The sequence below is a fragment of the Rhinatrema bivittatum genome, chromosome 2 (genome assembly GCF_901001135.1).
Source record: "Rhinatrema bivittatum chromosome 2, aRhiBiv1.1, whole genome shotgun sequence".
Classification (NCBI taxonomy): domain Eukaryota; kingdom Metazoa; phylum Chordata; class Amphibia; order Gymnophiona; family Rhinatrematidae; genus Rhinatrema; species Rhinatrema bivittatum.
The window spans coordinates 219,113,960-219,130,475 of record NC_042616.1 but is presented as its reverse complement, the minus strand read 5'-3'; the positions used below and the strand labels follow the sequence as shown (position 1 = coordinate 219,130,475).

At 42.8% G+C, this 16,516-nt stretch overlaps 1 protein-coding gene across 3 annotated transcripts in view; it reads right to left on the bottom strand.

The window, feature by feature from the left end:
• Window positions 1–16,516, bottom strand: part of TAX1BP1 (Tax1 binding protein 1) — a 262,473-nt gene that overhangs the window by 135,569 nt on the left and 110,388 nt on the right. For all 3 annotated transcript variants that reach the window (XM_029589185.1, XM_029589184.1, XM_029589183.1), the window contains exons 6-8: window positions 11,542–11,690; window positions 11,324–11,414; window positions 4,672–4,857 (exon numbers count right to left, since the gene is read on the bottom strand). In XM_029589185.1, coding sequence (XP_029445045.1) covers window positions 4,672–4,857; window positions 11,324–11,414; window positions 11,542–11,690 — 426 coding nt within the window. The remainder of the gene's footprint in view (window positions 1–4,671; window positions 4,858–11,323; window positions 11,415–11,541; window positions 11,691–16,516) is intronic.

The following is a 16,516-nucleotide window of genomic DNA, read 5'->3' as shown; positions in this document are numbered from 1 at the left end:
TGGACAGGATCCCCCACTACAACAAGGACCTCCCAGAGAGGTACTTGGTACTGAAAGTGGTCCTCGCCTACCACAAATCGGAGGTATTTCCAAGTATGTGGGAAATTTTAGATGTGGGTGTAGGCATCTTTTAGATCGAGGGAGCAAAGCCAGTCCCCCCTTCGCAGGAGAGGAATTAGGGCACCCAGTGAGACCATCTTGATCTTTTCCCATTCCAGGAACTTGTTCAAGGCCCTTATAGTTTATTAGATTTATTATACCGCTGTATTGGCGTTAGCCTTCACAGCGGTTTACAAAGTACAAATTAGAAATAACAGTAAAACAATTCATAAAAGATGACAGCTAAAATAATTAAAAGCACATAGAAATATTATAGCTGTACAAGTAAAGATAAAAATTTATAAAATGCTATTCCTCAGTGTGGTTCTTCAAGGGTAAAATTAAGACAAATTGGACCTTAGGTCCAAAACAGGCTGGAGGTATCCTGTTTTCTTTAGAATCAGGAAATACTTGGAGTAGAAGCCACTGCCCCCGCTGCTCTTGGGGAACAGGCTCAACTGCCCTGGCCTTTAGAAGGGCGGAGAGCTCCATCAACAGTATTTGCTGATTCACCGAAGACCCCCACAAGGGCCACGAAGGAGAGTCTGAAAGGACCCGCGGAAAGTTTAATCAGTACCCCCGATGGAAGATAGACTAGGACCCACGGTCCGATGGTGATAGCCAGTCAACAGTCCACGAAGAACGCAGTCGGCATCGTCGAGGGTACGGGAGACTGGCTTACACTCCCTCTCAGCCAGGGCTCTGCTAGGGCGCTAGTGGCATCTGAGGAGCCACACAGCTGCCGAAAGGTGTGTCCTAGGCCCCGTCTTTTGAGGCCTTGCTCTGACTGCCGGGGGATAGTATTTCCTCGGGATGTAAAAAGGATGCCCTGGGTTTTTGCCTTGAGGACTTCTTGCAGCGGACTGTGGGTCTGATGTGCTGGCCGAAGATACTGAAGGGTTTCATGATGATCCTTCAGCTGTGCCACTGCCTCCTTAATTTTATCTCCAAAGAGATTCTCTCGGTGCAGGGCAAGTCCGCTATATGCTCCTGCACCTCTGGACGGAGGTTAGAGGCTCAGAGCTAGGTCAATGCTCAAAGCCACCTATGCCATTGCAGCCACCCTCGCCACAGTCTCAAATACAGCTGGACCGGACCCTCACTGCTGTCACACTCCAAGCCCTGCTGCACCACCTTTAGAAAGTCCTCTTACAATTGCTGTGGGAGGCGATCCACCAGATCCTGAACCTGTTTTCAGAGGTTCCTGGACTACTGGCTCATATACAATTGGTAACAAGCAATACGAGTGCCAGCATGGAGCAGTGGAAGACCTTCCTTCCCAGGGCATCCAAGGCCCTGTTCTTGCAGCCTGGAGAAGCCGAAGAGTGGATCCAAGACCTCTTCACCTTCTTGAGGGCAAATTCCACCACCATGGACTGGTGCAGAAGCTGATACTGCTCAAACCCCATGGTAGGCTGCACCAGGTACACAGTATCGGTCTTCCAGTTCACCGGGGATACCGAAATAGAGTGCTCCCAAAGCCAGACAAGCAATTTCTTGAAAATGTCGTGTACTGGCACAGCCACCACCTCCTTGGGCACATCTACAAATTGGAGGACCTCTAGCATTTTGTGTCTGGAGTCCTCTTCCGTCAGGAGCTGGAACGGAATTCACTCTGCCATGGCCTGCACAAACCAACGAATGTCAAATCCTTGAGAGGAGATCTACGCCACTTCTCCGGAGGCGACAGCTCAGAGGACAGGTCCTCGAAATCCTCTGAAGAGGACATGGACGCCTCATTCTCCCAGGGGTCGTACAAAGCGTCTTCCTCACTCAGGCCACCTGGGGACACCAATGGAGGAGGACCGAGTAACACCCCTAGGTTGGGACCCCAAAGGCGCAGGGAATCCAGTCCGAAGGGCATGGGAGGCACTGGCAGACCAGCAGGCACCGGAGCCCCCAAGGGCACCAAGGAACCCGATAGGGTTTCGGGCAACATCGGCTGCGGGCCACCGTGGAGGCAGGACCCATCTGCCCTGAATGCCCTCCGTCATCTGAAGATCGGCCACCAGAATATCCTCTGCTCGAGGGCACCATCGGTATTCCCCAGGGCATCGAGGGCGCCAGGGAACCTGCAAGGGTTGATCGGCAGTGCACCTAGGATTCAAATCTAAATGCTCCAATAACGGTGCCAGCATCGACAGACAGGGTTCCGGCGGTTGGCCCCAATGGGGCCAGCAGCTCGATGCCCTTGTAGGGCCCAGCTGACCATTCAACCAGACTCTGTGCTCCCAACTACTCCTCGGAATGCAGACAAAGCCAAGACAGCTTGAGGAGGAGGAGGTGAAATCAGGTTCTTCTTCGGAGCCCCGAGGGGAAACCGGTACCCAGCACCCGGAACCAGTGGGGATCGCCTTGGGCCCTTGGCCTCGATGGAGGGCAATGCCTTCTCAGCCCGGGGCCACTTCAGGAAACACCTCGGCTGATGCCGGAGACTTCCCGAGCTTGGACTCATGCAAGAAAGTGACCACTTTTTATGCTTTCTTGACCTCCCACAGTGTTCGGCCTGGTTTTCCCCGGAGCCAAGGGAGATGGCGATGAACCAGACCTGTATCTATAGGAAATGGAAAAAGGCTGGTCCCCAGTGCCCAGCTCGACTTGGGAACCCAACAATGGAGAAGCTAACATGGGACCGGTGGCCCCCCGATCCCCTCCTTATCTCGAGCAGTCAACGCCACTGACGCAGAGGTCAAGGGCTCAGACTTCCTGGGCCCAAACAACTCCTCCATTTTGACGAGGCATGCCTGGTGCCCTTTGGGGGTCACCTGGATGCAGAATGCACACCCCCAGACATCATGTGAACCCCCCAGACACAAAATACAAACCTTGTGAGGGTCTGAGATGGACATAGTCCAGGGGCACTGGGGGCATCGGCAAAAGCCTGACGACACCATCGGAAAAAACAACCGGTCAGCGGTCAATAGCCAGCGGCCATCGGGAGATGGCACCGTTGGAAATCGACCGCTAGGAATGCACAAATTTACCGCAATGCCCGCTAACTAGAGCCGGGAGATCGAGGGAACAGATGATACGAACTGAGAAAAACTTTACTCAATTGAAGCAGTTTTCCAGCAAAAAACTGTGCGAGCTCCGCGTTAGAGACTGAAGAGGGACCCCGCGTGGATGCATGGATAGTGGCATGTTGGGCATGCCCAGTGTGCCAAGTCAAAGTTCTAGAAACATTGATAAATGTTTTCCATGCCGGACTCTATCCTGATGACGTCACCCACATGTGAGGACTATCATCCCTGCTTGTAGTAGAAAAACAGAGGATTTTTATTGCCTTGTCCAGGCATCTACTGGACCTTTCTATCCAGCTTCTCCTCAAAGACTGCTGATACCAATACCAATTGGGAGGCAAAGGGAAGAGGGTCACGTTTTCCTGGGACGGTAGAGGTGTATCGATGGCTGACACCTGGAGCCCTGGAGACTGATGCTGTTCCCAAGATTGCATCAAGGATGAGCTCTCCTCTCCATGGAACTGTTTCACAGGATTTCAAGGCTGCATCCAGAATAATCCCACTCCTGGCATCATGCACCAATTGTGACTAAAGTTGATGGTTTCTCACCTTCGCTCAATGTCAGGCCCAAAGAAGGGGAACTTTTCACCTTCTTTGGGCGAGAGGAGGCAGGCAACAGCCTAACTGGTCTTTCCTGATGCTTAATGTAGAGGGAATTTGATGCCTCCTCAGTATTGATGCATTATCAGCATCAGGTGCAGCTCTTATGTCCATCGATGTTGATGTCTCCAATGCAGATTCCAATGGACCGGTCTCATGATGCTGGAAGTGCTTTTAAATCAGCTCCAGTCGGGACCCACATCTCTTAGGGGGTCATGGTCGCACATCAGCGACATCTCTGGACGTTACGAGATGCCACTAGACACAGTACACATCTATCATGGAGATCCAAGATAGACATGACCCTGTCAAAGTGGGCACTGTTTAAAGACACTGGCTTGCTTAACCATGACTGCACAAAAAAAAAAAAAAATTCAATGAAGCTAAATTGAGTAACTGGAAAACCACGAGTGGTTACTGCCCTTCAGTACACCTGGCCAGTGCAGTACTTGGATGCAAGGAAAAAAGGAAACAGACAAAAGACTAAAGCCTGCTTAAAAACGTTAGAAGAGGTATAAAAAGCAACATGGGGCCCCACAATGAACAGTTTACTGCTAAAATTAGGACTGGAAAAAAAACCCTGAAAAGCAGGACTGAGGATCCACAACTGGCTGGCTCCGCGGAAAAGAAGCGACAAGGGGGGTCCCTCTGTTGACATGTGGCTTAATAGAATACTGGTGCACAAAGTTCTAGAAACTATGACATAAAAGTTCCAGGACAGGTTCCATCGGGTAATTTCACCCACTTGTGAGTGCTGCCATCCAGTTTGTCCTTGGAGAATTGAAAATTACCCCCCCAATACACAAACACTGAAATTCAATTACTCAAGACCTCTGTATGTGTGCTCATAAGTTAATTCAGTTATAAATCTTCTGTTATCCTACAAAACTGTATCGCTCTCAAGAATGGACTTATATAAGACTCTGGACTAGCTTCATTAATAGCCCCCTACCTTGTTTGCGGAATTAAGTAAGAGATCCCTCTGTAGGTTTTCTTTATCAGCCAGACAGAGCTGCAGCCTTCCAACTTCATCTTCAAAAAGGGTTATCTTGTTTTCTTTGCTTGCATCCAAGTTCTTTAATGTCTGTACTTCTGTGACAAGCTTAGTGTTCTCTATTTCTGTGTTCTTCAAGTGAACCTGTAACAACATTCACAAGTGTTAAAAGACACCCTTCACCATTTAAACAGCATTTGTCTTCTCATGCACACCATAAAATATAGTACAGTCTTAAGATAAAAAAATAGATATTTGCTTGAACTGAAGTAGCACATTCCCAAAAAAAAGCATTTACAATATTCATATATAGGGAACCAATAAAATTAGTAGTTATGTGTTTTTTAACTGAGAAAATTACTGCCTTTTCAATGCAATTTTTCAATTACATTCATTTAAGAATATTTTTTGCAACATCTTCAATTGAAACATATTCAGAACAGACACAATATATATAACACTTTGCACCATACATAAATTAATACACAATGAAAAAGCAGAGTGGCTCAACACAGTACCAAACAGAAATCTAAGATCAGCTAACAAAGCATTTCTTACAATTCCATCAATAAAAACAGCAAGACTCACACAAGTAAGAGAAAGAGCTCTATCGCTGGCAGGACCCATACTATGGAACACCATGCCTTTAGAATTAAGGTTACAAAGCGACAACAAATCCTTTCGAAAAAACCTAAAAACCTGGTTATTTAAGAAGGCCTATCAAAGAGAGTAGGTGAATAGTGAAGCCGGTGAAGTGCGAGATATGAACAAAAGTGAGACGTGTGTAGCTGTATTTTATTTATTTTTATATTACTTTGTCTGATCATCCATCTCTATAAGGCAAAGTGACACTGATAAAATTAGCATTGCTTTTAATTCCGAAAAAAAAAAAAAAACACTGTACAGTATCTTATCACACTACATTTATCTTATTTTAAAAAACTATGTACCGGACCGATATGGCACTTATGTAAAGTAACGTTTCAGCATCATTGTTTGTGCCTATTGTAAACCGTTGTGACGGAAACTACTAAACGACGGTATAGAAAAGACTTAAATAAATAAATAAATAAATATCTATGTAGAAATAACGAGGCCAATATTCAATAGACCATTTAGAGGACAAGTTATCTGGCTACAGTTAGCCGGATGACTTGTCCAGTATATTCATCGGGGTAAACATCCCACTGAATATACTTGTTTAAAGTTATCCGGATACATGTAGCCAGATAACTTTAACACTAACCGGACATTGACTGAATATGGCAGGTTAGGTCTAAAGTTATCTGGCCTCATGTGGTTGGATAACTCGCTTACCCAAATAGCTTCAGATAACTAAGTACACTTCCAGTATTGCCTACGTAATGATGGAAGCATTACATAGCCAGTAGACTAAGTCAGTGGTGGGCAAACTATGGCCCACGAGCCAAATCCAGCACGTCACCATCTTTATTCCAACCTGCTGAGCTCTCTAAAAATGTATATTATAAGCGGCGGGTGCAACGCGGGCCCTGGCTAAGATTAGGAATGTAGGGAGGAAGGCCAGAGACTGTTTTCAGCAGCACTACTAAATGGGGTGCTGGCGGGGTTCCCACCCCTGCCAGCAAAAATGCAGCACACTGCGCAGCTTGTGACGTGCTAGCAGCAAGAACAGGCCACCTAGCACCGTAGAGCAATGTGCTGGTGGGGTTCCCTTTTTAAAAATTGGCGTTACCTTGGCAACCCTCCAATCTTCAAGTCCCATAGACTATTTTAATAACAGTTTACAAATTTCCAATAGCAGGTCCACAATTTCAGTTTTCAACTCTTTCAGCACTCTGGGATGTATGCCATCTGGTCCAGGTGATTTGCTACTCTTTAGTTTATCAATTTGTGTGTGTGCGAGAGAGAGAGAGAGAGAGAGAGAGAGTGTGTGTGTGTGTGTGTGTGTGTGTGAGCATGTGTGTGTGTGCAAGCGAGAGAGAGAGAGTGTGTGTGAGAGAACGAGAGTGTGTGTGTGTGTGTGTGTATGTGTTTTTAGCACATCTGAGTATTGTGCCCATTCAGAAAGACACCTAATCACTGTGCCACAAAATGGATCTACTAATGCTGTAGAAGTTGGGATATGGGATTTAATAGCGACATTTATGACAATAGATGAAGGTAGACATAATAAGCCATTTCGGAGATATGGAAAAAGAATAACCAGTGGGACACTGTGATACTAGGGTACAAAATATATTGAAAGGGGAGATGGGGTGGCACTATATATTAAGGATGCATACAGTCAAGCAGGATAAAAATTTAACAGTAAAGAAACTGCACTCTAGAATCTCTTTGGAGAAAAATTCCATGTACGACAGGAAAGAGTATAACAGGAGTATACTATTGTATGCCTGACATTTTTCTACTGTCTTGTTTTATGACTTAAGCTTTTGTTGTTTATTGTATGCTGCCCTGTTTTATTATATCATTGTAACCGCCTAGCCAAAGCTCTAATATGAGTGGTATAAAATAACCTTTAAATAAATAGATCTTCCAGGTTCACTGAGATTTGTTTCAGTTTAAGGTTTGTTTATTTTTATACCGTCATTTCGGTAAAACCATCATAACGGTGAACAATAAATTAAAGTAAGAAAATACAATAAATAAACAAATAATATAAAATACTTAATAATCAGCGAAGCATCAATAATCATAAATAAACTTTAAATTAATTAAAAGGCAGGAAAATAAAAACAATAAAATACAAAATAAGAATGTGCTGTGGTAAAGTAGGCACATTTAAACAGCCACGTTTTAAGATCTGCCTTAAATTTTTTTATATCGGCTTGCAATCTAATTTCTTCCTCTAAACCATCATCTTTGAATATCATTTCTGGCATGGGTATCTCTCTTACATCTTCCTCAGTGAAGGCCAAAGCATAGAATTCATTTAGACTCTCTGCTATGGCTTTGTCATCCCTAAATGCCCCTTTTATCCCTTGATCATCTAGTGGTCCAATTGACTCCCTCGTAGGCTTTTTACTTTAAATGTACCCATATTATGAGTTTTTGCTCCCATGGCAAGCTTCTTTTCAAATTCTCTCTTTGCCTTCCTTATCAATGCTTTGCATCTAACTTGCCAGTGCTTATGCTGTTTCCTGTTTTCTTCATTTGGATCCCTTTTCCATTTCTTGAAAGATATTCTTATAGCTATTACAATCTCTCTCACCTCACCTTTTAACCATGTCAGTAGTTTAGCCTTCCTTCCACCTTTTCAAATGCATGGAATATATCTGGACTGGGCTTCCCAAGATAGTACTTTTAAACAACATCCATGCCTGATGTAAACTCTTAACCTTTGCAGTTGCACTTTTCAGTTTTTTTCCTAACCATTTTCCTCATTTTATCATAGTCACCTTTTCAAAAGTTAATTGCTGTCAGATTAAATTACTTTAGTGTCCTCCCTCCATTTATTAAGTCAAATGTGATCATGTTGTGATCAATATTGCCAAGTGGCTCCATTACTGTTATCTCTCGCACTAAATCTTGTGTTCCACTAAGGTTTAGGTCTTCAAGTAGCTACTAATTCTTGAACTTCAATGAAATCCATCTTACTAAATAAATGACATCAATATCCTCACAAATGTATTTGCAAGCTGAATTTGATAAGTAATTTTGTGTTAGCAATAGATTATTCTCTCATTACTCCAGATTTGCCATATGGCAGGTGTAGGATGCAATATTTTCCTATGCAAGAACAAAGGTTTGTTGATCCTTAAGATGCAATAATCCTGTGCTGTGAGCTGTCCATTCCAAAATGTGATGTCTTGGAACATCTTTCTCCAAAGTAGGATTCCTACTGCTGCTTCAGTTCTAGCCCTCAATTGTTAAAAATGAATCAGAGTTGCTCTTGAACGCCTCTTGTAACTTGTTCCACATGTGAGAAGCTTCTACCTTAATGTTACTCTAAACCTTTCATCTCCTCGATTTTAGGTCATGACCTCTTCTTTTATAGGTCCTTGAAGGAGAAAACATTTTACATTTTAAGTCACTTTGCATTCCCTCTATACACATACAACATTAATACAGTTATCTCATATTTTAAAGAATTTGATTAAAGATTATTATACTGAAAATTACTCCAAATCTCTTCATGAACCTTGACATTTTTATTTAAAATGAAAGTTAGCCCCAGAAATATATTTTACTCTCAATTTACCAAACAATTTGCTAAATAAAACAAATTATTTTGCCAACATGACAGAAGTCTCTAATAGTTAGTGAGGCAAGTTTCTCAACTTGCTTTAAAAATACCTAAAATGCACTGAGCTTTTTTTTTACGCTCAGCAATGTTTTGACTGCATGAACATTTTCATGGCCATAAAAGTAAAGGGGTTTTTTTTAAAGCAACAGTCCTAGATAGAATATCCTCTTTTCCTTGTTCTTGGCACTGTTACTTCGTCTTGTGATCTCATTCCCCTTTTCTTTGGCCTAAATATGTATCATTGCTTTTACTAGAATAAAAAGGTGAGCACCTTTCATTATGGTTACATACTCCTGTTTTTAAACATCAACTTCTTAAAAATCCATTACTCACTTGCATGTTGCATGCTCAGTATGATGCCTACATCGGGTTTTGGTGAGGCATGAGATTTATTTTAAATTAAAACAGTGGTAGTGGCTAAGTTGACAAAGCTTTAAATGATCAAACACTTATATCTCCAAAGAAATGAAATAAATACCAGAACCAGAAAGGAGACTCTTAATGAAACTGAGTTCACCACTCACTGCATTTTTTTGTAAAGGTTTAGTTAGTACTGCTTCTTTAAGGAACTTTATTCACTAGGGGGGGCAATTTTTTATTGTTTTTTTTTTTTTAACTGCACAAGTCTGTATGTATTTTCATCCACAGACTTTATACAAATTTGCAAAGAGAAATTATGTACAGTGGTCCCTTGACTTATGAACTCAATTGGTTCCAGAGGGCTGGTTGTAACCCGTTGGTTGTAAGTCAAGACTATTTTTTCCATAGGAAATAATGGGAAAACCAATAGTGCATTCCGAACCTCCCAAAAGCATCCCTTACCTAACCATTTCTATAATAAAAAATGGTTGTATAAGGTCATTAATTACCAGAACTCACCAAAAGGTTATAAAATGTACCTAGCCTACCAGAAACAACAATTTCACCTCCTCCACCAGTTCCTTTACAATATCTGCATATGGACTCTCTACCTGGGTAACATCAAGCTAGGTTAAGAACATAAGAACATGCCATACTGAGTTAGACCAAGGGTCCATCAAGCCCAGCATCCTGTTTCCAACAGTGGCCAATCCAGGCCATAAGAACCTGGCAAGTACCCAAAAACTAAGTCTATTCCACGTTACCATTGCTAATGGCAGTGGCTATTCTCTAAGTGAACTTAATAACAGGTAATGGACTTCTCCTCCAAGAACTTATCCAATCCTTTTTTAAACACAGCTATACTAACTGCACTAACCACATCCTCTGGCAACAAATTCAAGAGTTTAATTGTGCGTTGAGTGAAAAAGAACTTTCTTCGATTAGTTTTAAATGTGCCACATACTAACTTCATGGAGTGCCCCCTAGTCTTTCTATTATCTGAAAGAGTAAAAAACCGATTCACATCTACCCGTTCTATACCTCTCATAATTTTAAACACCTCTATCATATCCCCCCTCAGCTGTCTCTTCTCCAAGCTAAAAAGTCCTAACCTCTTTAGTCTTTTCTCATAGGGGAGCTGTTCCATTCCCTTTATCATTTTGGTAGCCCTTCTCTGTACCTTCTCCATCGCAATTGAGGTTGAGAGAACATTGCACAAATCTCATCTTTGAGTGAGTTTCCTCACTCCGAAGGTCATCAAATCTTCACGAGAGCACTGTTCCGTTCGTACACCACACTCTGAATGTCAAAGTGGCCCCTAACCCCTTCACTAATACCAACACCTCACCTCGAGTTACTAGGTGGGCCTCCCATAGACAAGACATATAAATACCTATCTAGAGTGAGGGCATTATGGTTAGTCTCTCTCTCTAATATATTATGGTTGTAATTTGAGGTCTGTTCGTAACTCAAAACCAGAATTTTGGTCGTAACAAAATTTGTTTGTAACCCGAAACCTTGAATGTTGGTCGTAACCCAAGTTGGTCATAAACCGAGCCGTTCGTAACCCAAGGGCCCACTGTACTTTCCCTTTGAAAATTACTTAGGAAAAACCACCCATGCACAAGTATGCCTGCTAATTCACGCAGGTATTTTTTCTGAGAAAAATTATGCACATACTTGTGTAAATTCCTCTCCAACCCTGCCCTCACAAATGCCTAGTCACATCTGGTAAAAACACGTACATAGAGGCCCTACTCGCATACATTAACCCACATATATGGCAAGCAATATTTCAAAATCCTGTGGAAATGGCTTTGAAAATTACCTTCTATGTACTCTAATACACAGTGCAAAAACATTTTCCCCAAATTACTGCACCTCCCCTACAATTAAGAGTACAGTTAGCAACATCTTTCATAGAAAAGCCCATTTGCACTTAGTGTCATACAGTTCACAGATCTAACATTTGCCTGATATTTTGCACATGAACTTGGCTGAGAGTGCTCAATCATAAATTACCTTATAGAGCTCCTTTTCATCCTTCTCATTCTTCAGCTGACATTCCAGTTGCTCTTTTTCAAGAGTTACTTTCTTCAGTTTGCCTTTCAGACTAATGATGGATATAAAGAAAAAGATAATGTAGAAAAACACATGTAGATGCTTTCACTCTCGCTAGGCACAAAACTGAAATGAGACAAGAAATCACATGCTCACAAGAAGTCCTAAGTGCATTATACCTGTCTAATTCAGTTTCCTTTGTTATTGCTTTCTGAGTGACAGATAAAATATCTTCTTCCAGCTGAACAACTTTGGAAGTCATCTCTTCATGCTGTTTCTTGAGGTCTTCACGCTCACATTTTATGGTTTCTGAAGCTTCAAGAACCACCTTGTTTTAAGAAAGACAAATTGTATTCTTACAAAACGTATTCCTCACATAAAAAGTGGCTTACATTTTCAATAAAAAAAATCCATATTTTTGATATGCAAATCTTCTCAGAAACTCCTCCCTTTTATTAATATACCAGGTACACAAAACTACAAAAATTCCCAGCATTAATTTGTTTAAGCACTGACTTTTTTGGCAGGTTCTCACACTTGGGGAGGGGCTTCCGAACATGTTCTGTTAGTGACTGGTGATTTAAGCAGAAGGGCTAGTTTGTTTTGGGTCTTTGAAAAAAGTTATGTTATGAATAGATACAGCAGATGTATTAATACTATTTTCTGTTAACTTTCAAGTGCCTGCTCCAACAAATTAAAATAGCACTGGACGGCACACTGGAGACGGACACTGTAAATCAAGAAGTACTGGGGCCCATGCTCCTTGATATAGAGATTCCTTAAGGCAAACATGAAGGTAAGAAAAAACAACCTAGCATGTATTAACTCACAATAAAGAAACTATGAATTTTATATGTAGCCATCCAAGAATAGACTAAAAACCACAGACTCTACCTGAATCCCAACAAAACAGAGATTATTTGGATACAAGACATGAACAGGTAGAACCCTGATCTCAAAATCCCAATCAGAACTTTTGAATTCTCCCTAAAAATAGAGGTCAAAAGCCTTGGAGTCTTGTTGGACTCAAAACTAACCATGCTCCCACAAATCCAGGCAACTTTAAAGAGCTGCCTCTTTTAATTATTCACATTGCAAAGACTATCTTCTAATTAAGGGAAGAATCTAATCGCAGTAGTCCATGCCAAAGTAACCAAAAGACTGGATTACTGCTATGAATTAACAGATAAGACCCTTCACAAACTCCAGCTAATATAAAACTCTGCTGTATGACTGATAGAGGAATGCTAGTTACATGACCATATCCTATTACAGAACCAAATTCAAAACCTTGATGCCAATTTTGAAGGCTTTAAGAGAAAATGGACCAAGCTATCTAAGAGAAAGGCCGTCCTCCTATAAGTCTTCCAGACCTCTAAGAATCTCACTTGGAGGCTCCATGATGCTTTAGTAGACAAAAGAGATCGAAAGAATGGATACCCATAGATTTTCTCAGGAGCACCTGCCTCATGGAGTTCTCTTCCAGAAGAGCTCTGGCAAATGCAGGACTACTCCCACTTCAGGAAACAAGTTAAAATTTAAAAAAAAAAAAAAAAAAACTGGCTTTCTACTAGGTCTATAATGACAAACCTACAACTTTCTCCAACCTGGGAAGCAGCTGAAACCTACTTCCTGCATGCATCAGAATTAAAACAGACTGCTTATAAACTGCATGATACTTTATTATGAGTTCCATGAGAGCACAGCTATAAATCTATTGTTTCACTGAGATGTTTTATATTTTTATCGTTTAGTCCTGCTGTTGATTTCTTTCAAGTTTAGCCCTACTGAAGTCTCCCTTTAGACTAGAATTCTTAAGCTGCTATAACCACTGGTTTCTGACCGTATGTATGTTACCATTCTAAATGGATGGGCCTGTGCCAAATGCCCAGGGCCCACAGATAAACCTGGTGCCAGATGCTGGGCCCTGCCTTGTCTCCTAGCCTGCAGGGGAAGCTGAGATGCTTGCAGCCAGTGGTGCCACCCCTCCTTTCTCCAGCATCAGCGCGATCAGGAGATGATGTTCCTCGGGGAAAGGGGGGGGGGGCACGACTGTCACATCCTGATGATGTCAGCGGGCTTTTAAATAGCATGTCCCCAGAGATGCAATCCCTCTTTGATCAGATCAGCAATTTCCTTCCTCCCGCCCAATAATTTTTGTTCCTCATAGTGGTTTATTTACAAAAAAAATATATATATATATCTGTATAAACATATGTTCTCACCGATAGACTTGGGGTATATAAATACATATATGTACAAATTTGTCTGCAAAAACACAGTATGAAGTACTGTTTTATGCAGGGTCACTGCATGCAACTAGTGAATTGGCGATATTACTAACTTTGTGCTGTTTTGTTCACCTTTTGCTATATACTGCAATGTTATACAGTTGTTATTATCTACCTGTTTGAGTTGAACATTGCAGATTTGGGTTCTGGCGGGTACCCAGGCTGGTGAGGAGCTTTAAATGTGGCTGCAGATACTTTTCACTGAAGTAGGTCAGCCACTAGGCTGACAAAAAGGACACCTTTATGCTAAATGTTGCATCAGGGCTACACCTCGGGAAGTGTGGCTCCCCTTGCTTGAAAACAAGGTAAGGAGGCTGGGTTGCTTGGTATAAGGTCGGCAAAAAGGGGCATAACCTAGTTCTTTGTCCATTGCAAATCCCGGCTCAGGTACAAGTTAATTGTTTTGATATTTGTGAGTTGAATACAGCTGTGGCCTTAACATTCTTTCAATTTCCCGGTGTCATTAATTCCCTGTGTACGTGTGGGGCACACTATCGGAGCTGCCAATGTTATATGTTGTATCCTGCTTTAAGTGAATTTCATATTGAAAAAGGCAGGAAAGAAAGAAATAATTTAAAGGCATTTTATGATGGTAGGGTTTTTTTTTGTTGTGTTTGTTTTTTTTATCCTAAAGATGTCTGGCAGGAATTGTAGTAGAATACAACATGCATTATTAATAAGGTCTACCAATGCCTTGAATTCCACTCCCCATCTTCTGCATACATATATATTTTATGTCTTCCATACTCCTGTTACAGTTGCTCATAGACAAAAAGGAGGTAACATTCTCCAAGGCTGTCACTCCATTCCTTAAGGAAACTTAGTTTCATTGTTGCTGGGTTCTTTTTTTTTTTTTTTTGCCAGTTCTAGCAAATACATTTACTGCTTGCAAAATATAAGCCACAAAATAAGAATAGCATGAGAAAATAGCAGTACAACTTCTCTGTACAGGTCTCTTTGTTCCTCATTCTAGAGGAGGCTCATCTAGGAGCAAAAGGATAATTCAGTGTGGATGCCCAACCAATCCGGAAATACTACCTAGTTGATGAGGGCTTAATGATACTGATATATAGTCACTTGAAATTACACTGAGATCAGTGAACAACGCACTAAATGGCTGTCAAAGGCAAGGTTTTGCATGCCATTCAAACAACTCAGGTTCAAGTCAATGAAGCCACTAAGCCAGGGATCACCAAACTACAACAGCCTATGGGCCAGATGCAGCCCTTAGCTGAATTTAATCAGGCCACCAACAGCGACAGCAGAATGAGCTTGGTCTGGCTGCAGTGGCGACAACATGTTCCCCTGCTGCCACCTGCTCAAATACTTAAATTCGGAAATGCAAGCGGTAGCATGTCAGAGCACTGGGGGTGGGGAATGTGAGCACAAAATCACATCTGATTGGCTGCAATATGCATTGCCAGAGTTAGCACTGCTTGCACAAGCAGAGCTACTTCAACCAAGAGTGAGGCTGCAAAGTGGCCATGGTGACAGAGGAGACCACAAGTAGGAAGGCAATATTCCCCATTCCAAATTTGAAAGCACTGTCCCCGGGACAAGTCCTGGAGAGACGGGGTGACTCGGCTGTAATCCTGGAGGCTCTGAGTGGCCTGGTGCCACTGCAACCTCAGAGTTCATTGGGATCTGTGCATGTGTAAATGTGTCATTGGAATGACATGGATGGTTGCGGTCATATGGCCCATTAACTTCAACATGTGCCAGGCTGATACCTGCTGGCTCTGTTGGATCTCTGCTGCAATTGTCATCAGGGCCCTCTGGTGAGGCAGGAAGGCCTTGGCCTTAGCCATGTCTAGCAGGGCTCCTATGGAGTCCAAATGAAGTGATGGGACTTTGGGTAGTTGAGAACGAACCTTAGTTACATCAATACATGGATGGTCAAGTGCATGGATCTGGTGGCCCCTGCCTGAGACATGTTCTTGCCCAGCCATTCGTCCAGATACAGGAACACATGCATCCCCAGCCTGCGGAGGTGCACCGCCACCATGGCTAGATATTTTGTGAAGACCTGTGGGGCTGCCGCAAGCCCAAACAGCAATATCTGGTACTGGAAGTGCTGTTTTCCCACCTCAAATCAGAGATACTTCCTGTGAGCAGGGAATATCTCAATATGGGTGTATGCATCCTTTAGGTCAAGGGAGCACAAGCAGTCCCCTTTTTCAAGAGGGGAATCAAGGTGCCCAGGGAGACCATCTTGAACTTTTCTTTTTTTTTTTAGAAACTTGCCCAAGGCCCTTAGGTCCAGGATGGGACAACGTCCTCCTGTTCTCTTTGGAATCGGGAAGTACCTGGAGTAGAATCCCCACCCTCTTTGCCCTGGTGGTACAGGATCAACTGCTCTGGCCGTTAAAAGGGAGGAGAGCTCCGCTAACAGTACTTCCGGATGTGCTACCAGCCCCCAAAATGGGCACTGAGGGCAATCTGGCGTGCACATAATAAATTCAACGGATATTCCTGATAGACTATGGGCAAAACCCACTGGTCTTCGGATTTCCTCAATGCTTGGCCTGGTCCTTCCCCAGTGCAGAGGCCAATGACAAGGAACCTGACGACCTCAGCCTGGAAGAGATCGACGATGATCGGTCTCCGGCGCCCCCGTCAGCTGGTGACGTTCATGGAACAGACGGATACCCACCGATGTCGATGGCTTGGTGTCCATCGGTGTGGTTCCTTAGTCCTTCAATGCCGATGGCTTCAACCCGAAGGGTTGCTCCATCTTGTTGAGTCAAAGTAGACATCCCTTCGGGGTCATCAGGGCGCATATGCAGCAACCACGTACGTCATGTGATGCCCCTAGGCAGAGGTCACGTCTCAGGCAGATCCATAATGGACATGGTCTTCAAGC